The following is a 25,064-nucleotide window of genomic DNA, read 5'->3' on the forward strand; positions in this document are numbered from 1 at the left end:
ATATATCCATTAGTAACGATATTAATACAACAAAAACTACTTTTGCAATTCTAACTTTGTATTAACCTTCTATTCAGGGCTTTGTGATTATCTGTGTCCTTGTATTCAAATTTTAAACATCCTGATAATGACTAGAAATAAGGAATTTTAAGTAATCTTTTTTAAAGAAACAGTGCATTTTAATATGTTTTTCTATAGCAAAGGAAGTCTCAGCATGGTAGTTTATTATGAAAGGAGGATGCTTGTTCAATCAATGCTAAGGCTCCTTCCATGTCTAAGATTCTGTGATTAGGAAACAATGAATCAGTGAGATCATCACTTAAGAAGAACTACTGCCCAAATGACTCACAGTCATTCTTGGAACTAGTGCATTTCCCAGCATATTTTGGGAAAATTCCCTTTATGTGAAGTCTGACCCTCAGCTCAAAAGTATAAAACCTGGTAGCTTTCAACTCAGTTAAAATGGGGCTATTCTTTGTTATCACCATAGTCAGAATCTCTGACCTCAACTAAAATTGAATAGAATAGTTTTATAAGCCTACTGCCAACATTTATTTCCAATCTTGACTCTTCACTTATTACAGTTGAGATCCAGGCAATTTACTGCACTTAACTTTTAGCTTCCTAATTTTCAGGATGGTGATAAGAATCAAGTAAGACTTTCCGGAGGGTTAAGTGAGATGTTCATAAAGTACTTAGCATAGCTGCCAGCAAGTAGTAATGCTGCATGGATGTTGCTTTCTATTTTGATCATCATTTCTACTTCCACATGGCTAGGGCCATTTTATCCTTCAGCTCAGGAATCAGTGATGTCTCTATAGTTATGCAGAACAGGCACTTTGGAAGGAGGGATCCCTGCTTGTGGACGACTGTTGAAGATTAGAACTCAACTTGGGTTTCATTCATTCCAAAGCCTCAATATTTTACTTCGCCTCAACCGCTAATGGGAGGATGAAAAGAGATTCATGAGCAAACTTGGCCTCTTATACCATCTCTTTTATGTTTTGCATTTCTCCTTACTAAAGATGTTTGTGTTAGTAAGGTTCCTTCAGACACCAACACAGTAAGACACACACATACACTTGAAAAACATGCTGATGTAATAAAGCCTAACTTACTTGGTCTGCTATTGAAGATTTTCCATAATCTGGCTGTAGTTTACTTCTGTAGTCTCCTCTCTCTGTTTCTCCCCCATTCCCACTTTCTGGCATGTCCCACTCTAATCCAAACTGGCCTGCCACTCATGCAGGTGCCACCCTTCCCATTTACGTGCTTCAACCCCATGAACTCAGTGGAAGAAGCAGCACCATATTATACCCTTTTTCCAGGCTCAACAACAATGACAGCCCTCCTGGGAAGGTTTTCCAGAATTCCTGGACTGGGAATATCCATATTTATGTTCAGTCTTCATTCCTGACTCATTGTATATTTATAAATTCTTTGAAAAATGTCAGCATCTTTGCTTTGCCTACAAATAAAATGGTGAGGATAACCTTAACCCATAGTGATTGTAGGAGTAGTTATGGCAAAGAAGGAACATCGGCACTGAGTTATGTCAACAATGATTTCCTTCCTTGACCAGGATCGTGTCTTGTACTTGCTTATTTTTAGAAATGGGACAGGAACAATTGGAGCGCTGTTGGGAAAAATAATTTAAGCTAAATTCCTAGTCTCATTCTATACACTGAAATAAACTGTAAGATAAGCCTAAGCATAAAAAACAAAGCAAAGCAAAACCAACAACACATGAATGGGAAAAAAAAGACAAGTGAATTTATTTATGAATTTAGAGTGGAGAAGATTTTCTAAGCAGAGTAAAATATTCAGAATCTAACATAAAAGATAGAGGCTAAGAATTGAAAAACAGTGATAATTATATTTCTAAGAAATATTTAGTAGAAAAAACTGCTGAAGTAATGATTCCATTAGTGTAAATTTGAAACTTGGAGATGGAGCGGGAGGAGTATATACCAATAGATATATACAAATGTAAGGATTTTTCTAGAACAAACACATAAGAAAATGAGAAATTACTTTGGGAGCAAAAAATTGAGTATAGAAGAAGGGGATATATAAGGCAGCTGGGACTTTTACTGTGTGCTTTTCCAAAATTTTGGAAGAGTGTCATCATGTCCCTTGATTTCCTTCTTAAAGATATTATTCACTAAGTAAAGTTCATCCTCAAACAGAATGATCTGATATGAAATCTCAAAGAGAAAGGCTTTCCTTTAATTCTGGTCTTGTCCACTATCAAAAATAGAAAGTTCATACTGATTTTCTTTTGTGTCAAAGACCTGGGATGCAGCTCTGTGTTTTTGGAATATTTTCTGGTTGTCACAGTTAGGTTCCAAGAAATATCTGCTACTGTGTGAGAAGGCTTGCTGACTGACATATTATTTTCTCCTCAAACTATAGTCATGGGTAGCAATTAGAATACACCCAGCTTTGTTCAGCTAAGCAGATACATTTGGATGTTCTTAGTTCTATTCTCTTACTCACTGGACTCAAGGACAGAACCATTGTATGCAGTCGAATGGGTGATGGAGAAATGAAGAAGGGACAGATAGAAGGAGTGTCTTCTTGGGCAGATGGGCCTGGTTGTTTTCTCCCGTCCTTGAAGAAGCGCATGTTCCCAAACACAGTCAATGAGACAGAGGCGATGCTGGCCATTCAGAAAGCACCTCTGCCACTTACACATTCATCCTGTCTCTTTGAACCTGCCTCTGATGGGGTAGGTGTTTGGCACAGCAATAACTTCACTGATTGGATGCCCGCAACCCGTATCAGAGTGCCTGGTTCAAGTTTTGTCTCCTCCTCTTCTGACCCAGCTTGCTGCTAGCATGCACCTTGAGGGGTAACATGTGAGGCACTTTGTCCTTGTCACACATGTAGGAGAGCTGTATTGAGTTCCAGACTCCTGGCTTTGGACTGGCTCAGCCTTGGCTGTTATAGACATTTGGGGAGTGAACCAGTGGATGGAAGATTTCTCTCTGTCTCTGTGTTTATACCTGACATCTAAACTTTCATAGTTCCTTTCCTTAAAGATTTATTTATTTGAGACTCAGAGTTACAGAGAGAGAAAGGGAGAGACAGACATCTTTCATTTACTGGTTCACTCCCCAGATGGTTGCAACAGCCATGGCTGGATCAGCCCTAAGCCAGCAGCCAGGAGGTTTGTCCAAATCTCTCATGTGGGTAGCAGGAGCCCAAGCACTTGGGCCATCTTCTGCTGCTTTTCCCAGGATATTATCAGGTAGCTGAATCAGAAGTGGAGTAGCCAAGACATGAACTCGGGTCCATGTGGGATGCCAACATTGCTGGCAGTGGCTTCACCTGCTACTCCAAAATGCCAGCCCTAACATTTATAGTTCTGTACCTTATATCTAAATTTTATCTGCATCATTCACAGCTCATCTACTGTGAATCTTTGTTCTCAGCTTGTTAGCTAGGACAACTGGAGCAATGCAGTGTGTTTCAAATGGCCCATGTGAGCACTGGATTTAATGTTAGCTGTATTAATAGAAGTACAATTTACAATTGTGTAAAAGTTCAAACTTTTTTTAGTCTATGCGCTGCCAAAGCAAGGACACCACACATTTTCTAGAGTGAAGAGCCCACACATCGAAAGGCTGGAACCACTGGTGACAGATAAAAGTAATATCCCCTAATGACAACAGGGACTACTTACACTGTTACAAGGATCATCAGGAGAGGTAGATAGGACCTTATGAAAAATTTGTGATATCTCAAAAGCCATTCAAAATTTCACAATGTGTTTACTTTCAGTTGCAACCTTAAGCATCAGCACTATTTGTTATTTTTACAAATGAAAAGTGAAAGCATTACTTTAGAAAAGGCCATCACCACATATATATATAATATTTATAAAGAATTCAAAGTTATTTTCTAACATGAAAATGTGGCTCTGTGAATTTATCGTTGCTGGAGCTAGAATGTATTCAGGTTCAAAACAAGGGAAAAGTTCTTAGGTTTCCTTCTGTCCTAATACCTCGCTGTAACTGTTGGGGGTCACTTGCACAATCACTTTGGGGCTTAATGGGGCTTCCTATTGTCACTTACGTCATGTAGGTGAAAAAGGTGCTGAGTGGCTCCAGGGAATGGTTCCGGAAATAGTCAAACTCTCTGCACAGCTTCCGCCTCATCTCGGTGTCAATTTTGGAAACAGTAAGAGGATTTGTTTGATTGTTCAAGAAGTTGCCATAATCAGTGGTCTGGAGATGAATTTTCAAATCTGAAATGAAATGAAGCCCTGAGTCAGGTTACATTTCCAACATGGATGAAAAGCTTTTTTAACATTAATTGAATTTGTGACAACTTTAAGTATTGCTTATTATCTCATTACTCTTTAAGAAAAGACCCATATATGATTTGGACCTGAGTGTTGATCTCTAATGAACAATTTAATGTGAATATGTGTATGTGTATATATATATATATATATATATTCTAGCATACCATAAAAATTCTCAATTCCATAAGAAAGGTGATATTACTTAGCAGAGCTAAGAAAAAATACTAACAAACATCAAGTCCAGAGCTGGCAAATAGATTTTACCTGAGCCAGTTTTAGTCATTTAGAAACAGTTGCTTGGGAAACTGTAGAGAAGAATACTAAGGCTCCACTCCACATTGATGATAAAGGAAATTCACTGGTAATAACTACCATGGGGACAAGGAGGGGTGGTAGTGGAAGGAGCACCTGACATGGCTCAGTTTTGATGTCCTTTTATTACTGATGAAGAAATTCAAGTTGAGTGGAGCTAAATGGTGGAGTTACAGAATGGTTGAGCTTAGACTAGATGAGTCTCCTTAATCTTGAAATCCAACATCATTCTGCCAGACTATGCCACTATGCCTTACATCTTTTTTTTTTTTTGACAGGCAGAGTTAGACAGTGAGAGAGAGAGAGAGAGAGAGAGAGAGAGAGGTCTTCCTTTTCCATTGGTGCACCCCCTAAATGGCTGTTACGGCCAGTGCGCTGTGCCGATCCGAAGCCAGGAGCCAGGTACTTCCTCCTGGTCTCCCATGCGGGTGCAGGGCCCAAGCACCTGGGCCATCCTCCACTGCCTTCCCAGGCCACAGCAGAGAGCTGGACTGAAAGAGGAGCAAGCAGGACAGAATTGGCGCCCCAAATGGTACTAGAACCTGGGGTGCTGGTGCCACAGGTGGAGGATTAGCCAAGTGAGCCACGGTGCTGGCCTTTTTTTTTTTTTTTCCTTGCATCTTTTAAATGATAATAGCCTGGGTAATCCACAGATAATTGGATTGAATTGAGTTCCAACTTAACTTGCCACTTCCTCCTGCACATACTGCGCGTTTTCTAACACCCATACCCCACTCCAATCTTTAGAATTTCTCCCCCAATCCCTTTTCAGATTTGCTCCTTATATAGTGTATAATTCAGTCTAGTTATAATACTAGAATAATTACTAGTTATTGAGTGCTTATCATATGCCAAGTGTTGTATTAAGCTTGAATTGTCTCATTTAATACTCAAGGTAATCCGATGAGGTAGAAATGATTTTTATGGCCTTTTAAAGAAAAGAGCACTGAAACTCAGCTAAATTACTAATTTGTTCAAGATCAGAGGGATAAACTGATTCAAAGTCAGGTTCATCTAACTTCAAAGTCACTTAAAATTTGCATGTTGGGCCAGTGCTGTGGCATAGCAGGTAAAGCCACTGTCAGCAGCACAGGCTCCCTCATGGGTGCCGGTTGAAGTCCCTGCTGCTCCTCTTCTGATCCAGCTCTCTGCTGTGGTCTGGGAGGGCAGTGGAAAATGGCCCAAGTGCTTGGGCCCATGTACCTGTGTGGGAGACCCAGAAGAAGCTCCTAGCTTTAAGTCAGACCAGCTCCAGCCATTGTGGCCATTTGGGGAGAGAACCAGCGGATGGAAGACCTTTCTCTCTATCTCTCCCTTTCTCTGTCTATAACTCCACCTCTCAAATAAACAAATAAAAGAAATCTTTAAAACCTGAGTGTTATGGTGGACCAATTCAATTGGATTATCATATGCTCAGTAAAGCCTTAATTCCCTAAGGCAGAGCTATTCAATGTCATTCAGCTGAATTTCAAAGTTATTTGATAATACTTCTACCATACCACCTATTACAAGACATTATATTCTCTTAAGCATAACTCCAAAAGGCAGTTATACTATCTTAGTTGTGTCATTTATTTATGTGATTCATTAAATAGCATTCAAACTGTGTTTCTGAATGTCTAAAATGTCTTTGGCACCATCTTGCACATAAATAAAGTCAATAGAGCATCCTAGAACTTATTGTATTTTCATTCATACCTTTATGAAACATCCGTTATGTGCTGTCAGTTATAAGAGACCCAAGGATGTACCAGAGATAATATATTCCTCATCTTCAAGGGAACTCACGATCTGGTGTGGGAGAAGGGAACTGCATACAAACGATTTAAATAATGTAGTAAGATTGGTGATAAAGATTTTGTATTTTGAAAAACCAGAAAACAAGACCAAGATCCACAAGAATGGGAATGAGAAGCCCAGGCAGGTTTCCAGATATAAGTTAGGCCAGAGATGGGCCTTAAAGTGCTACGTAAGAGTGGAAGAAAAGCATTCCGTGAGTATTGTGTTATGAGCAAGAAGCTCAAAGAAGTTCAGCAGTACTGAAGCATTAAGTGAAACAGAATGAAATTAAAAATAGAGCTGTCATATGATTCAGCAATCCCAGTGCTGTGGATAAATCCAAAGGAAATGAAATCAGTATGTCAAAGAGACACCTGCACACCCACGTGCATTGCGGCATCACATACAACAGCCAGAATAGGGAATTACCCAAGTGTACACCAGCAAATGACTGGGCAAAGAAGATATGGCCCCAGGTAGGGAACAGATGATGGTTAAAGTATCTGGGTCCTTACCATCCAACTGGGAGACCCAGATGGAGCTCTGAGCTCCTGCCTTTGGCCTGACACAATCCTGGCTATTTGGGGCCATTGGAGAATAAATCAGAGGGTGGAAAATTGCTCTCATTTCTCATTTCAGATAAGATGAAAATATAAAACTTTAAAAAGAGAAGGAAATCCTGTCACTTGCAACAACAGGGATGACCATGGAGGACACAATATTAAGTGAAATAAGTCAGGCAAGGAGAGATAAATACTGCACTTGGATGTTAAATTTTTTAAAGTTGAACTCAAAGAAATGGAAAATAGGATGGTAGTTACCAGGGCCTAGGATAATAGATGTTTGGGAGATTTTGGCCAAAGAATAGAACATTTTGGTTAGGTAGATGGAATAATCTCTAGAGAGCTATTGTACAACACAGTGTCTACAGAAAATATCAAGAATTGTATTTTGAATGTCACCGAGAGAGTCGATTTTAAGTGTTTTCACCATAAAAATTAAGTATGTGAGGCAAAGCATATGTTAATTAAATATTCCACCAGGTAAACACAATCAAAACATCATGCTGTACATGATGAATATATACAATTTTTATTTGTCAATTTTTTAAAAAGCAATAGAAAAAGGAGAAGTAAGAATTAAAGCCCAGACAAGAGTGCTTTGCCCATTTAAGTCATCACTCGTTTGTGTCCTGGCTAGTCTGCTTCTGATCCAACTTCCTGCCAGTGAGCACCCTGGGAGGCAGCAGTTGATGACTCAAGCTCTCGGGTCCCAGCTGGAACACCTGGATTCAGGTCCATGTCTCTGGCTTTCGCCTAGTCCTAGCCTGGTCCAGTCCTGGCTCTGGGAAGGCATTTGGGGAGTGGACCACCACATGGAAGATCTCCTTTTCTCTCTTTCTGACTTTCAATTAAAGTGAAAATAAATAAAATTTAAGAAGAATTGAAGCCAAATAAATGAGCAGGGTGTAGACAACAAGGAATGCTTGGTATGACATCTTTAATCTGAGAATAACAAAGAGTCACTTTGGGCTAAGGATTGACTGTTCTAGTGGCTGGGGAAGAGCAACTCCGCAAAGAACGCGGTTGTTGACTGGCTGAAATTCAGGATACAGACAGTCTTTCTCGGCGTCTGGAGTACATTTTGCCTCAGAGATGCTCTTTATCTGACTGCTGAATTTATTTGCTCAATTACCTATTTAATTAGCTTAAAACAATTATGCTTTTTTATTTTTTTGCCATGGCTTTTATTCTGGCAGCTCAGATTTTTCTGTGATTTGACAGTTTGCATTCTCAGCAACAAGGAATATTTGCCAACAGAAGTGACACAAATGGTATTTTGCTCAGATGACATATGTTTCTTTTAAGTTAAATAATTTTCAAACCTTTTAGCTGCCAATGCGATCCTGAAAGTCAATGACTGCAGTATTTCAGTCCCCGCAGGAATCCTGTCTACTGCAGTGGGCGGAGAGACAAAAATCAAGGCAGCTCCTTTCCCTATCACCATAGAGATCCAAGGGGCACTTGGATCTGAAGTGTTTGCTCTGAGATAAGACAGACTGTGATTTTTAAAAAAAGCCTTTGTTATTACAATGAAGAAATTAAATGTTTTCTAAACTGTGGGATCACGACCAACTAAATCAATGTAATAGATCCTGAAGGGCAATAGAATAAAAGAAATCGGTTGGTCCATTTTGACAAAGGTCAGAGTCCAACACGGAGTGTGTGAGTAGAGTGTGCCCGCAGGCTTGTGCCTCAGGTCATGATGGAAAACTCACGTCTGTGGGTTGCAGTCCCAGCGTTAAAGGAACTGAGATCACTTGGCTAGTGAGTAAGTCAAGACAGAGAGCTGTGTTGGAGCTGAATTTAGGGAAGTTATCTGACCTTCAGGAACTCAGTTTCCTCATCTACAGGGATACAGGGCCCATACTTTCAGGTCATTGCAGGGATTAAAAAAGATGGTGCAGGTAGGTAAAGAGCCAGCTCCAGAAGCCACTACAAAGTGTTAATTTTCTCCTCTCACATGTATTCAGCCACACTCAAAATCATTTCATTCAGTGGCTAAGGACTTTGGCTTTTATTTGCTAAGCCAGTATTTTCTCAACAAATATATTAAAATATATCATCAGATCTTATAATTTTTTCATGTTTATCGGTGTCTATGAAATCAGACATCGGGGCATAGTGGGTAAAGTCGCTGCCTGCAGTGCTGGCATCCCATATGGACACCGATTGGAGTCCTGGCTGCTCCACTTCTGACCCAGCTCTCTGCTATGGCCTGGGAAAGCAGTAGAAGATGGTCCAAGTCCTTGGGCCCCTGCACCCATGGCGGAGACCTGGAAGAATCTCCTGGCTCCTGGCTTCGGATCAGCACAGTTCTGGCCATTACAGCCAACTGGGAAGTGAACCAGCAGATGGAAGACCTCTCTCTCTCTTTCTTTCTCTCTCTCTGCCTCTCCTTCTTTCTTTTTGTAACTATGACTTTCAAGCACGTAAATAAATATTTTTAAAAAAATCAGGCATCGTTTCCTTCCTCTTTGATAATTAACTGCTGTTCTTATGTTGTCAAAACTTCAGAGGCCACTGGGGTGCTTCTTTTACCACATCTGCATTTCTGCTGACTTTGGCCCCTTGCTCCTGTGGTTTAGGATGGCCATTTGCATATGGAATATTATAGTGATTTTTTTAAAAAATTTTTTTCCTGGCTCATTTCTCTTCAAGCTCTGCCTGCCTCTATTTTAATGTTTCCTAAGAATTGTTTTGTTGTTTTGATCTTGTAATGATCCTCCTACAAGCAGCTAGAAGATTTAGGCAGATTAAAAGCAATGTTCACAGGAGCTGGCTTTGTGGGGTAGCAGGTAAAATTGCTGCCTGTGACATCAGCATCCCATATGGGGGCCAGTTCAAGTCCTGGCTGCCCCACTTCCAATCCAACTTCCTGCTCATGGCCTGGGAAAAGCAGCACAAGATGGCTCCCGTGTCTGGGCCCCTGCATTCACATGGGAGATCCAGATGAAGCCCCTGGCTCCTGGCTTCTGCCTAGCCCAGCCTTGACCATTGCAGCCATCAGGGGGAGTTGACCAGTTGGTGGAAGATATCTCTCTCTCTGTCTCTCCCTCTCTCTCTGTCACTCTAACTTTCAAATAAAAAATAAATCTTAAAATACCCAATGTTCATAGAATTTGTGGCGTGTTTTATCAGTGAGAGAATGGTTTCTGTATACATTGTCTCTTACCCTTAACAATCACCCCCATTTCGTAGATGAAAAAACTGAGGCTCAGAGAAACCACTTGTACATGTTTTCCGTGCTCACAAGTATTCCACTGAAGGTTCCATTGTCACTCTGGTCCTCCTTCAATGTTAGTTTGAATATCTCGAAACTCCATAATCAGACAGAGGCACTTCAACATTTTTCCGAGCCTAAATTCCAGCCTTATCTCCAGGTATTCCAGTGTTGCAGCCAAACTGGCTTGTCGTCCACCTAAATATTTTATATTTTCCTACCTGTAATTCATGAGTTTTCTCTGCCTGCCTAGAATGTCTTGTCATCTAACTCTTCTTCCACCAAATCCCATCTCATTGGTCTTTTCCCAACCTATTAATGTTCGACATTTGGTTCACCTTTATGTATGGGTTTAAACCAATTTTGTATTTCCAATTTTACTTTTTTATGATATGCTCTAAACTCAATAGCAGTTTAGGTTGTACACAGTGTCTTATTGTTTTTCTTATTCCCCACAGCACTGAATGGAATTTTTTTCACATAGATGAGCCTCAAAAATTTTATTTAATTTGCAATTAAAACTGAGGACCAATATACCAGTGGCCACTCCTGTGGCCACAGAGTGTATCAGTGAATGTTACCAGAGCAGAAACTACTCATTTTGATTCTTACTCATCAGAATGAGTATTTCCAAAACACGCTCTCTAAAGGGGAATGGACTCAGCTCAACAGTCATATACCGAACACCACCAACCAAAACCAAGACACGGAACAAACTATTTCAGGAATTCCCAAATCTAGCAGAAGAAGGAAAACTAATGCCTGTTGTATATACACTGAATTTCACTGGCATAGTCCAGGAGTGCCTGGGACAGTTTACAAAACATCTGCAGGTATGTATGACCGTCCTAGTGAAGTGAGAGTTAAGCTAAGGAGACTTCATCTACATATCAGATAAGAAAGGTCCATACTCAAGGCTGAGCACTTGAACCCATTTCTTTTTTTTTTTTTTTTTAATTTTTTTTTTTGACAGGCAGAGTGGACAGTGAGAGAGAGAGAGACAGAGAGAAAGGTCTTCCTTTGCTGTTGGTTCAGCCTCCAATGGCCGCCGCAGCTGATGAGCACTGCGCTGATCTGAAGGCAGGAGCCAGGTGCTTCTCCTGGTCTCCCATGGGGTGCAGGACCCAAGCACTTGGGCCATCCTCCACTGCCTTCCCGGGCCACAGCTGAGAGCTGGACTGGAAGAGGGGCAACTGGGACAGAATCCGTCGCCCCAACCGGGACTAGAACCTGGTGTGCCGGCGCCGCAAGGCAGAGGATTAGCCTATTGAGCCGCAGCGCCAGCTTGAGCCCATTTCTAATGTGTGCTTTCAGATTCTTTGCCTGTAACATTGATCGGCTCTGGGAGGCAGGAGGGAGGAAAGTCTGAGGTGTAGTTTCTGCCCTTAAGAAGCTTAAAGTTTAGGAGATGACTCATTTCCTCAAAAATTCACAAGTTAGTCCCCTAACCGTGATAGTCTGTGGAGCTGGAAAGACAAGTGAAGCAAAAGTCTTGGCACAGGGTGACATATCTATGCAAAACATCCCGGAATGAGGTCTCTTCCACGTTACAGTAGAGCATGCAGTGGAGACTTGTCAGGTCCATTTTACTGGGGAGAGATACAGTAGCAAATGGCTTAGAGAGGAGCTGACTTGAATGGGGACTTAAAAGGGGTAAGTGTATTCCACGCAAACTGGGTGGTTAATGGAATTTGTGATTGATGGAATAGCTTTAGAAAATGCAGAAGGTTCTGAAGAAATGCTTGAATGGTACACATCAGTGAGCCAGACCTCCTGAGCCTTTTAAGCTAAGAGCAGTGTTTTCCTCGCCTGATGAAAGTCATTGATGTATTTTTGAACAAGAAAGTGACAGTGCTGGATGTGCATTTTTAATACAAGATGGAAAATGTTGGATATGAATTTTTAATATTAGGAAGAAAAAAGTCATAATTAAGAGTATAAATAATGTGTAAGGGAGCACAGGGAACTCTGTGAAATAAGTCACCCTCCAGTATGTTAATTTTAAATGTAAAAATAGGTCATAGTATATGTACAAATAAATAATGAGAGGTCCACTAGTCTCTCAGCACCTCTCACCCCTGCTACTCATTCCTAGCCCAGGTGATGCCTGCTTTCCATTCCTTTGGATCCTTTTAGATTTTCTTCATATCTAGGGAATCTTATAGAAAGTGTATTTTCAACTTATCCCCCCTTGGTTAAAGAGTATCATGCTACACAAGGTTCTTCTCCTTTTTTTACTTAACATATTTTGATGAACTTGCCATATCTTCTTAATCTGCTTCCACATGCAAGTTTTTTTCTAATAGCTGCAGAATATTTCATTATGAGGATATCTCATAACTTATTTAACCAGTTTCCTACACAGAGACACTTAATTTGTTTCCAGTTTTTGGAATTTTGGGAAATGCTGCCCAATTACCCTCCTTAAGCGTTTCTTGTTTTTCTAATATTTTTATCCTCCAGAGGAGGGGCCTTTTTAGGGCAGGGACTATATTTTCCTCATCTTTACTTCCTTGGCTTTAGCTAGAAAGTGCTTAACATATAGTTCTTGAACTAATTCCCTTCTGAATGCATAGTTAGAGAAGAATTGAAGGTCACATCCCTTAAAAGGGATATAATTGTTAGTGAGATATAACAGGCTCCCCTCAATCTCTCTCAAAAAAGAAAGAAAAGGAAAAGGGAAAAATAAAATACAGACTGTGGCCAGGAGAACAAAGTAAAGGCTCCATCCAGAGTACTCTCCCAGCCCTCAGAGCCAGCGGTCATTCTCACCATGTTTTAGAAAAGACCCCTTGTTATTAAACTTTATGTACCAATTTTACCATCTTGTCTTTTATAGAGAGGAAAGAATACTTATACAATTGTCTTATTTGTAACTTTTAAAAATACTGATGAAAACAGAAGGGTGGAAATTTTTTTAAACAACGTCTTGTGCTTCTTTAAAGTTGTCATGTTGGCTCAAAGTACCTTTTAAAGACCTTAAAGTTTCGGCCACCGGCATCATGGCACAGTGGACAAAGCCACCACCTGCAATGCCAACATCCCACAGGAGTGCTGCTTTGTGTCCTACTGTTCCACTTCCTAGCCAGCTCCCTGATAATGCATCTGGGAAAGCTGTGGAAGATGGCTCAAGTGTTTGGGCCGTGCCACCCATTTGGAAGATCCAGCTGGAGTTCCTGGCTCTTGACTTTGGGTCTGCCCTTCCAAGCCCAGGCCGTTCCAGCCATTTGAGGAAGTGAACCAGTGGATGGAAGATTCTCTCCCCCACCCCTCTTTCACTCAATCTCTCTCTCCTCATCCCCCTTTCTCTGTAACTCTGCCTTTCAAATGAAAAAAAAAAAATCTAAAAAAAAAAAAAGACCTTAAAATGTCCATATGGAGATCCTCTCCAGTCTCTAAGCAATACCCATGACAAAGGCAATACGAACTAGCTTCCCCACTTTGTACCCAGGAAAGGCTGACTCTCGGTGGCTCTGTGAGTCTGTCTCAGCCATGGGTTCAGGTCCCTGTTGGTCAGGGGCATGTCTAGGAACAGATGAGTATTTCTGATAACACTTGCCTGATTGTGTACATTAGTCAGGGCAATTAGCAATACTAGGAGTTTTCAAAGCTTTTCTGGACAATCGTTATTTTCTCTTCTCTAAATTTACCTGAAAATGTATGTGTTCCCTGTAAGTGGTTCCAAAACAATTTGTTAGTGGCACAACACTGTTGAAGTGTAGAGGATTTTAAAAGACTACAAGGAAATTCAATTTTTGCCAGGTTTGTTTTTTTTCAACACGTGGACATTTTACCTACTCTTTTTAAATCTGTAATTTGCATAGTGTATATTTTGTGCAAAAGTAAACAGAAATTCTTATGTCCTTAGCTTGTAATACAAGAATGCCTTGATTTCTTCTCAACCCTGAATCCAGTTCAGAAGGTAGCTGGGTCTCTCTCAGTGAAGTCACAGATGCAATAGTTGCATTGCTTTTCTCAGGTTATTCATTTCACAACTTCTATAAAACAATAATCAGGTAGGGCAGCCCTGACTATTTTCTGTGTCAGAATCGAATGCATATCAACTTAACACAGGTCTAGTCATGTATTTTCAATTCATATTAGGAGGCAATGGCATTTTGGCAGAATAAGAACCACAGTTCTCTCTAGTCTCCAATGCCTACAGTCTATAAGGTTGGAGACAGCCATTTTAAGCCTCTGTGCCCTCACTGTTGTTAAGCAAGGACACGAATTCCTTACTTTGATGTATTTGCTCAGCAGCCATGATAAACCAGATCTGATTTGATGATTTACACTTGATATTTCTGGAACTTACCAGACAGTCGTTTGGCATACAACTTCAGACATAGTTGTTAAAAAAAAAAAAAAAAGCGTTTTTGAGAAGAGAAAAGCCATAGGGTAAAATAACCATAAAGCAATGGTGTACATGGCAAGATTTCTTAACTAGGGTGCAGGGCTGGCTTTGGGTGACCCATGATCCATTGATATTGTGTGGGAAATTCTGTATATGCCCTTATCTGAATTTTCCTAAGAAGCTCATTGTTGAGGTCTTTGAAAGGGTTTCAAAGCTTTCCTTCTCTTCCCACCTGAAAATGAAGGTGCCAAATTCAGGCCCTATTTAGATGATAGATCTGTTAGCCTCATTCTTTACTTCTCTTGTCTCTTCTTCTCCCTCAACCCGATTGTTTGGTCCAAAGGTCCTTTGGCAGAAAATATTGGGAGAAATAGTTTCTTGATCAATTCTTGAGTTTTATCTTTTTGATTTTCTAGAAGTCTTTATAGAATTTTGGATATAGCTTCCTAGTTTCTCTCTGAATTCTTTTGTGACAGGGCAAAACCATGTTCTCAGTGTAATGAACATATTTTAGGTACTGTTTGCATTTAAATTTTGCATTTCTTAGCTCACTTTAAAGCTGGAGAGACAACTAATAGAATCCATTCATAAAGCTTCTGACAGAAACACTTATTCTGCCCCGAGTTCTTTAGTTTCATTCTGCCTCATTTTATGCTGATTTTCCAGACATGATTAACATCCTTCAGCCACCCAACTCCTAATTTCATGTGCTAAATTAGGGTAGAATTTAGGATTACATTGTAATTATTTGTGGCCAACAGAGTTAGTCACCATGTGAAAGAGTCTAGCTGTTTCCAATACTAACAAGCTTTAGCTGCACAGGCTTTAACTGGTCAGAACATAAACAAGAGACGTCAGCCTGCAAAGTCACCTTCAAAAGGTTTTCAAGTTTGTGTTTGCCTTTGAATACTCTTCCTAGAAGTTTTTCTCAGTACTTTCTTGCTCTTTTCTAGAATAATCTGGAAGTTTTAAAGCAGTTGATTATTAATATATTTATATGTCACTCTATGAAAAATAAATCTTTAAAAAAATAAAAATACCAGTTCAGATGTTGAATCTTTGGTAAAGTTTTGAAAAAATTGTGATTTAAAGGCAATTTCTGTTTGCTGGGTGCTTATCTCATTTACTTCTCCAAACAATTCAGTAAATCAGACATCACCATCACATTTCACGGATGAGGATTCTGAGGCACAGAGGTTTGGAATCTTGGGTCACCTGCTTGGACATGGCAGAGGGCAAAGCAAGGACTGGTAAGTCCAAGGCTGGTTCTACCACAGTCCCTGTTTCTGGATTTTTTTTTTTTTTCACTTAAACTTCCGTTAAAGGCAACACTCAAATAGTAAATAGTGAAAAACTATTTTAAAAAAAATATAAAAATCAAGAATGAAATTCTCTGGAGAAGGTTCAATCTTCTTTTATTTTTTCCTATACATACCTTGGCAGTTTGATGAAGCCTTTCTTTAAATGTTTGTAAACAAGTGAAAGAAAGATAAAAAGGATTACAAAAGAAGTCAAAGTTTTTAAAATGCAGTTTGTAGAGAGCTTTAAATGTGTTTAATAAATATTAAACTTCTTTATTAAGACATCAAAAATCAAGATTAAAGGATGAATATAACATCTACTCTAACTTCAAAGTAGAGAAAACTTAAATGGCATTTCAAGGTATCCACAAGGACATTAAAGAGATAAAAATATTGAATTTCTGTTGATGCCAAAATTACAGGTACTTCTATACTAAGCACAGTGATATGTAGCTTATATTTGCAATTAAAGGAAATGTTATTTTTCACTTGGAGGATATTGAAACTAGAGTTTTTTATTTTTATTTTTTCCTCATCCAAGCTCATGGACACCAGATATCTGGACTCCAGAACAGATACCTACTAGGGACTCCTAGGCCGTGGGATAATAGACCTTTTTTTTTTTTTGCTTCCAGAAAGTGGTATCACTGGCTTGCTTTCTTCGTAAGGGAGAGAAGGGCTATACTTACGTTCTAGAGTCTCGCATTGGACCAGGTTGAGGTAGTCCTGCTGGGTGAGGAGGCTGGCTTTGCAGCCTCGAACCAGGCCCTCCAGGTAGCCATGGTCCACGTTGAAGTACAGCTCCGCACCCTCAAGCATGAGGAACGAGATGGTGGCTGATTTAGGCTGAAGTAGCTCTGGAGTCCTGTGTAGCCCCTGAAGACTTGAACTAGTCTGGGAAAAGTGCTAGTAGTTATCAGGTGACCGGAGCAATCTCTCAGCTGACGGTCAGGGTTTTTGTGACTAGTTTCCTCCGGTTTCAGCGGCTTTCAACACAGTGTGGTTGGCCCTGTTTTCACAGCAACAGTGAGTCAGCCAGTGGATCGAGAAAAACCCAGGGCAGGTGCAGACCACTGCCAGGAGGAGTGCGAGCGTGGAAACAGGTTCACCTCTTAGGCTCCCACAGCACTGGCTCTCCCAGGGTTGCCTTTGGGAGATTTCAAACACTTGAATGTTTTGTAAACATCCCTACCCTCAGCTGAGCTTTCAATTATAGATCATATCTGTTCTGCATTTCTTGCGATTTTAGGATTTTAATTAAAAGATAATTTAATGTACTATATAGATGAGAAAGGAGCAGGTAATTTGAAAGATCAATTCCACCATAGAACGTGTTTGTACAACAAATGATTACTGTTGTTTTAAAACTGCCAAAGGTTGGTAGCTGCTTCCACTTAGTGTAGGGGCAGATTCCAGCAATTTGAGAAGCAGATGCATTGTACTGCTTTGCAAAATCTGACTATTGACAAAGCACTCTTCATTTTCTGCTTCCAGTTTGAATCTTATGATGAGTCTGAGATGCGTATTATTATTATTTTGGTGACAGATAAGGAATGGCTGTAATGTAGTAAATATTTAATGAAACCACAGCGTGATTGTTGAGTTTAATGTTCCAAAAAGGAGTTGCCAGGATGGAGTTCATGGTTCCGGGCTTTGGCCTGACCCAGACCTGGCTTTTGCAGCTGTTTGGAAAGTGAACCAGCAGGTAGAAGATTTGCGTCTCTCCCTTTCTCTCTGTCTCTCTGCCTTCTAAATGATTGAATTTTTTAAAAAAACGGAAATAATCCTGAGTAATATTTGCATATATACAGTTTCATATTTGTGTCAAGTCCTCAACTGGAGTTAAGGTGCCAGAAAATCTCTGGTCTCTGTGTTAGTATTTCCAAACTGTTTGGGAGAAGCTAAATAAGAGTGAATCAATTGTGAAGAATTCTGCTTTAGTTATCGAAAATCAGAGAGAATCAAATGTAACTTTCCACAGTGCCCAGGCTTTGAAAGTGATCAATGAATAGTAGAGGCTCTTATTATTATGTCATCATTATCTATCCCTTCCCCTACAACTCCACCATGCTCAAATATCCTGATTTTATGTTGAATCATGTGACTTATTGATCACTTTTGCAGCTCTAAAGATGACTGTATATCAGCAATATTACATAGTTCAAACCAATAAATTATAAAAAGAAATGTATGTTCTCCTAATTACTCTATGTTTTACTAAATTTATGCACTTGAGGTTACTATGTTTGTTGTGTCTGTGTGGTAATCAATATCATGATGTGCTATTTTGCATCTCTGGGTTTAATCATAGTATGATGATAGCTTGCAGCCAACAATTATGGGAAGTTTGCACTGTGAAATATGTAAATGCTACACTTTAGGGCTCGATTTATTATTTGGTTGATTATCCAATGTTTAAAAAGTGGTAGAGAAAATGTTAATAAAGAAATTAAATTTAAAACTTATGTGGTTGGGGCTGACACTGTGGAGTAGTAGGCTAAGCCTCCACCTACAGTGCTGGCACCCCAAATTGGCACCAGTTCATGTCCTGGCTGCTCCTCTTCTGATCCAGCTCTCTGATTATGGCCTGAGAAATCAGTGGAAGATGGCTCAAGTCCTTGGGCCCCTGCACCCACATGGGAGACCTGGAAGAAGCTCCTGGCTCCTGGCTTTGGATTGGCTCAGCTCCAGCCATTGCAGCCATTTGGGGAGTGAACCAGCAAACGGAAGACCTTCCTCTGTCTCTCCCTCTCTCTGTCTGTTACTCTACCTCTCAAATAAACAAATAAAATCTTTAAAAATTATGTGGTGTCTATAACCAAACATTATGATTGCAAAATATGAAGAAATATTCTTCCAGTATTTAAAATTATGAACTAAAATTCTGAACATGTCTTCAGTGTCTTTAGTACTGTCTCCAACTAGTGCCCTGAGCAGTTCAGAAATCTTTATTGTGATTCATTTCTAGTTCAAAACTCTAAAACCTTTGATGCTCTCTGAAGTTGTCTTTCAGGATTTTGGTTATATTCCAGGCAGAGATGCAATCACCAGCCTCCCTGGACTGGTCCAGGTTCTCCTGCAAGAGAAGTGCACGTGGCTCAATAAGTATCCAAAGGTCACCCTTTGCTCCATTTTAAGGCTAGAATCTCCACCCCAAGAGGAACTTAAGACTTATTGCCATACCATACAACCTGTGTTGGAGCATGTTTCTAAACTGTGTGTGTTTGAACTTGCACCCACCTCTGCATGTGAGGAGAACATCCCTCCTAAATACTCATTTTCTCCTAAATTGGAACAGATTCATCATTTCCCCTGCTCATGGAGTCACAGGTTTGAAATTATTCCTGTAGTCTCCTTATTTGCTGCAAATCAGTATTTTGTGTGACAATCAATGTAAATAAAATTATCCACCAACATTTATGTTGGAGATACACTTGTTCATGAGTTGCAACCATAGATTGACTACACATGTAAGAACTGGACAACAACAACAATCAATCAAAGGACTATATGTAATTTTTAATAAAGGGCATTATGTTATTGTTTTTGTAAGTCAGGTGATGCATATCCTTTTTCTCAGTAAGATTTTTTTTTGACAGGCAGAATGGACAGTGAGAAAGAGAGAGAGACAGAGAGAAAGGTCTTCCTTTACCATTGGTTCACCCTCCAATGGCTGCTGAGGCCGGCGCGCTGTGCCAGGCGTGCCGCACTGATCCAAAGCCAGGAGACAGGTGCTTCCTCCTGGTCTCCCACTCGGGTGCAGGGCCCAAGCACTTGGGCCATCTTCCACTGCACTCCCTGGCCACAGCAGAGAGCTGGACTGGAAGAGGGGCAACTGGGACAGAATCCGGTTCCCCCACAGGGACTAGAACCTGGGGTGCCGGTGCCACAGGTGGAGGATTAGCCTGTTGAGCCGCGGTGCCGGCCTCTCAGTAAGATTTGTAATAAACATGGATAGCCTTCCTTTTAGCTATCCAGTTGGTAAGAATGTATATTGTAAGATCTTCACAAATTGGCCTAGAAACAGTCTTGCAGGTAAAAGAAAACTGAATATGTTTTCTGTGTGCAAAACATGTTTTTAGTTCACCATATTTCACAATTACTTATCTATTCCAGAAACTAATAGCAGCTCTTGCTTTCCTTTAAACTTGCTTTTCTTGTCAAGCCTTTATATAATGGGAAGTTTCTGTCATATACAAAAGTAAGGAAAGTAGTGCCCATGTGCTCATAACCCACTTTCAAAAATGATATATTTTAGATTAAACTTGTTTAATCTAAACTCTCTCACACAATGGATTATTTTGATACCTATATCAGACATCATATCATATAATAATATCCATATTCAATGTGTGTCTCTGAAAGACAAGAACCCTTTCAAAAATCATAGCCAGAATGTCATAATATCTGACATTTAATAATTTTCTCTTTTAAAATTTTATTTATGCCGGCGCCGTGGCTTAACAGGCTAATCCTCCGCCTTGCGGCGCTGGCACACCGGGTTCTAGTCCCGGTTGGGGCACCGGATTCTGTCCCGGTTGCCCCTCTTCCAGGCCAGCTCTCTGCTATGGCCCGGGAGTGCAGTGGAGGATGGCCCAAGTCCTTGGGCCCTGCACCCGCATGGGAGACCGGGAGAAGCGCCTGGCTCCTGGCTTCGGATCAGCACGATGTGCCGGCCGCATCGGCCATTGGAGGGTGAACCAACGGCAAAGGAAGACCTTTCTCTCTGTCTCTCTCTCTCTCACTATCCACTCTGCCTGTCAAAAAAAATTTTTTTTTTAATTTATTTGAAAAACAGAGTTACAGAGAGAGGCAAAGAGAAAGACAAGTCTTCTATCTGCTGGTTCACTCCCCAAATGGCTGTAATAGCTAGAGCTGAGCCAATCTGAAGCTAGGAGCCAGAGTTTCTTCCAGGTCTTCTGTGTAGGTGCAGAGGTCCATGGACTTGGGCCATCTTCTGCTGTTTTCCCAGGCACATTATCAGGGAGCGGATCAGAAGTGGAGCAGCCAGGACTCGAAATGGTGCCCATATGGGATGCTGGTGCTGCAAGCCAGGATTTTAACCTGCTGTGCTGCAGCATTGGCCCCATAATTCCTTAATACTTATATTAATTATTTTATAAGAAAATATATAAACTATAAAAATGCTCATAATGTAGCATATTTCAAATTCCCTACCATATTTTATACTATAGGATGGTACTTCCAAAAGTTTATGGCAAAATTGGACATGCATTTCAGTTTAGTAGTTAAGATGCTGGATAAGATACCTACAGCCCACCTTGGAGTGCCTGTGTTTGATTCCTGGCTCTGGTTCCTGATTCCAGCTTCCTACCAGTGCAGATCCTGGGAGGCAACAGGTGATGGCTCAAGTAATTGCATCTTTGCCACCCATGTGGGAGACACGGATTGAGTTCCCGGCTGTTGTTGTTAGAGTGAACCAGCAGTAGGAAGCTCTGTATCTTTCCCTATCTTTGTTTCTGTCTCTCTTTCTCTCAGATTAGGAAGAAAATAAACAATCTTTTGGTAAGTTTGTGGAAAAATTGAATTAAAAGGTAAAACTTATTTTGGTACATATAATTCTGAAATTCATGTGTTGTTTTTTCATATTATGCATTCTCCATGACCTTTTTGGAGATCTCTTGTATGTAGAGACACATTCTGATGTTTTCTTGAAATGACAGATCTATTGTCTGTGCTAATATGAAGTTGATGGATGAGCAGGCAACCTTTCTCCTGCCCTTCATACTATCTTTCTAACTTGGCAGAAGCAAGAATGACTCATTTGTGTGAGAGGAATTTGTCAAAAATGAGATCGAGCTCATGAACGATGAGAGGAAACCTAAGAGTGACAAGATCTGGAGCTTCATTGTAAAGGAGTCCTTACAGTAGAAACAAGATAAGAAATTTAAGTTCAGTGTCTAAACTAGCAATGATGTGTAGGCGACTGGGAGTGGGAGTATGACAGGCATGCATGGGTTTAACTCATGTCCTCTGAGCATCACTGTTTCTATGCATAAAAAGGGAACAACGATACTTACAGCAAATGTTGTAAGGGTTGAATGAGATAATCCTAAAAATGATCAGCACATGGGAGCATGAGCACTAAATACTTCATAAAATGAATCTACTGCAGTGCTCATCCTCTTCCTCCTCTTACTACAAACCATGGTCATCCCAATCACTTAAGACTAGATTGAGCTCCTTAAGGCTAAGCACAGCACCTAGTCCACTTTTCTCTCCTTCAGGTGTTCAGTAGCATGCCTTGTGGGAAGCAGATATTCAATGGCTATTTCCTGCATACCGTCAGGCTTCTAAAACAACTTAAAATTGTTCTCAAAGAACATTTAATTCCACGTACCTCTAGGAAACACTACATTTGGTAGGTGTATCTGAATAGTAAGGTGGTATACATACACATACCATGGTAAATGTGTGCATATCTGTATAAGACATGCAGGATTTATTGTGACTTTCTGTCAAGTATAAGAGTCCCCAAGAGTCATTAGTTTCACAACATTAGAGGATCCATTTATCCTCCCAAAGAATGAAGATATTCCTTGGGTGAGATATGATGTCTGTTATTCTGGCATAAAATGTTTCCTTCCAGATGGATTATGTTCTCCAATGTACAGGGAGGAAGCCAAGGAGGTCAAAGCTGCCACCTGAGAATGGTCCTCTGGATGTCTGAGACGTGTGAAGGCAAGCCGCTGGACCCTGATCTGCTTGTCAGGATGGCAGCACTAACTACCCTCACATAGCCCCCGGGAGGGTTTTTAGAGGCAGAGTGTTGTGTAGGAGGTGCCATCGAGTAGACCCAAGATGTCATCCATAGTGACAAAGTCAAAGGCCAAGCCAAAGCCTTTTCCTAAAGTTACTAGTACTTTAAAAAAACAAAAAACATTTGAACTTTGCATTCAAGCATATACAAAAGGAAATCCTGCTATAATTAACCTAGGTGTATGGATCACCTATCTTCAATAATTACACTCTTGGTGGAGGCATTGTGGCACAGTAAGTTAAGCTGCTGCTTAGATGTCTGCCTTGGGATATCTGTTACTTGAGATATCTATCTGAGTGCCTGATTTGTATCCGACTTCTGCTTCCAATCCCACTCCTGCAAGGCAAACCTTGGGAGGAAACAGATGATGGCTCAAGTATTTGAGTCTCTGTCACCTACATGGGAGACCTGGATGGAGTTCTTGGCTCTTGGCTTTGGCCTGACCCAGCCCTGGTTATTGCTGGCATTTACAGAGTTGAACCATTAGATGGAAGAACTCTCTCTCTCTCTCTCTCTCTCTCTCTCTCTCTCTTTCTCCCTTCCAAATAAATGAAAATAACTAAGTAAATATTAAAAAAGAATTGAAGAACACCTTCTCAATAATTAAAAGTAATAATTATTACCCACTTATGACCGATCTTGGTTCAGCTAGACCAGGGACCCAGAAACTTTCTCTGTAGGATCAGATAGTAAATATTTTAGGCTTTGTGAGTCATACCGTCTTTGTCAAAACTATTCAACTCCATTATTGTGGTAGGGAAACATTCATAGACCACTCACAAATGAATGAACATGACTGTGCTTCAATGAAACTTTATTGGCAAAAACATTTGATGGGCAAGCTTTGCTCTCTGGGCTATAATTTGCCAATCCATGATCTATAAACTTATTCACCCCATCGCTACTCTGAATTACTTTCAAATAAATCCAACATGTATTATTTTACTCATATTTCAGTAAGGATCTCAAAGATAAAGACATTTTTACAGCAAAAACACAATTAGTATATTTACATTCCAGCAAATGCTCAATCTTTCTTAATTGCTTCATAATGTTTATTAGCTTTTTGAATGAGGAGACACTAAAATTGGCTTACACATCTCCTTTTTAAAAATATTTATTTATTAATTTGAAAGACAGAGTTACAGAGAGGCAGAGGCAAAGAGAGAGAAAGAGAAGTCTTCCATCTTCTGGAAGATGCATTCCCAGATGGTGGTAGTGGCCAGAGCTGTGCTGATCCGAAGGCAGGAGTCAGGAGCTTTTTCCAGGTCTCCCATATGGGTGCAGGGGGCCAAGGACTTGGGCCATTTTCCACTGATTTTCCAGGCCATAGCAGAGAGCTGGATTGGAAGTGGAGCAGCTAGGACTTGAACCAGCACCCAATATGGGATGCTGGCACTGCAGGTGGTGGCTTTACCAGCTAAGCCACAGTACCATCCCCTTAACTTTCTTTAAGATATACCTTCTATCACCCTAGACCTGCTTTTTAAAGAAACTAGGTCACACAGCCTAGGGAATTTTTCACCGATTAGAATTTGCTGACTGCATCTTGAGGTGTCATTTAACTGGTTGCTCTGTCCCCTATAATTCCCATAAATTAATATTTAGACCTGGAAGCTAGATCACGTCTTTTTTTTAAAAAAAGAATTATTTATTTATTCAAAAGTCAGAGTTATACAGAGAGAGGAGAGGCAGAGAGACAAGTCTTTTACCCGCTGCTTCACTCCCCAATTGGCTGCAACGGCCAGAGCTGTGCCGATCCGAAGCCAGGAGCCAGGAGCCTCTTCCAAGTCTCCTACAAGGGCGCAGGGGGGCCCAAGGACTTGGGCCATCTTGTACTGCTATCCCAGGCCATAGCAGAGAGCTGGATCGGAAGAGGAGCAGCCGGGACTGTAGCTGGGACTCCAACCGTGGCCCATATGGGATGCCGGCGCTTCAGGCCAGGGCGTTAACCCACTGTGCCACAGCGCCAGCCCCACGAGATCACTTCTATATTGAGCTCCTGGTTCCCTGATTCTGCCTAAGCCAGAGGCCATTTTGTACAGCTGAGGAGTGAACCACTGCATGGGAACTCTCCCTCTCTCAGTCTAGATTATATTTTGTGAAGAAAGCTCATGGCACTACTGAATACTTCCATCAGGACACATGCAGCTTCTCTTACTTTTTAAAACTAAAGCAAATGCAGCTGGTGCCGCGGCTCACTAGGCTAATCCTCCACCTGCAGCCCCGGCACCCCGGGTTCTAGTCCCAGTTGGGGCGCCAGATTCTGTCCCGTTTGCTCCTCTTCCAGGCCAGCTCTCTGCTGTGTCCTGGGAAGGCAGTGGAGGATGGCCCAAGTGCTTGGGCCCTGCACCCGCTTGGGAGACCAGGAGGAAGCACCTGGCTCCTGCCTTCGGATCAGCGTGCCGACTGTAGCAGCCATTTGGGGGATGAACCAATGGA

General features: G+C 40.8%; 1 protein-coding gene across 1 annotated transcript in view; it reads right to left on the minus strand.

Annotated features, from left to right (window-relative positions):
• Positions 1–16,660, minus strand: part of ATP6V0D2 (ATPase H+ transporting V0 subunit d2) — a 53,544-nt gene extending 36,884 nt beyond the window's left edge. Inside the window, exons 1-2 of the mRNA XM_062189516.1 lie at positions 16,531–16,660; positions 4,081–4,252 (exon numbers count right to left, since the gene is read on the minus strand). Coding sequence (XP_062045500.1) covers positions 4,081–4,252; positions 16,531–16,660 — 302 coding nt within the window. The remainder of the gene's footprint in view (positions 1–4,080; positions 4,253–16,530) is intronic.
• Between the last annotated feature and the right edge of the window lie 8,404 nt (positions 16,661–25,064).

This window comes from Lepus europaeus, chromosome 4 (genome assembly GCF_033115175.1).
Source record: "Lepus europaeus isolate LE1 chromosome 4, mLepTim1.pri, whole genome shotgun sequence".
NCBI lineage: Eukaryota > Metazoa > Chordata > Mammalia > Lagomorpha > Leporidae > Lepus > Lepus europaeus.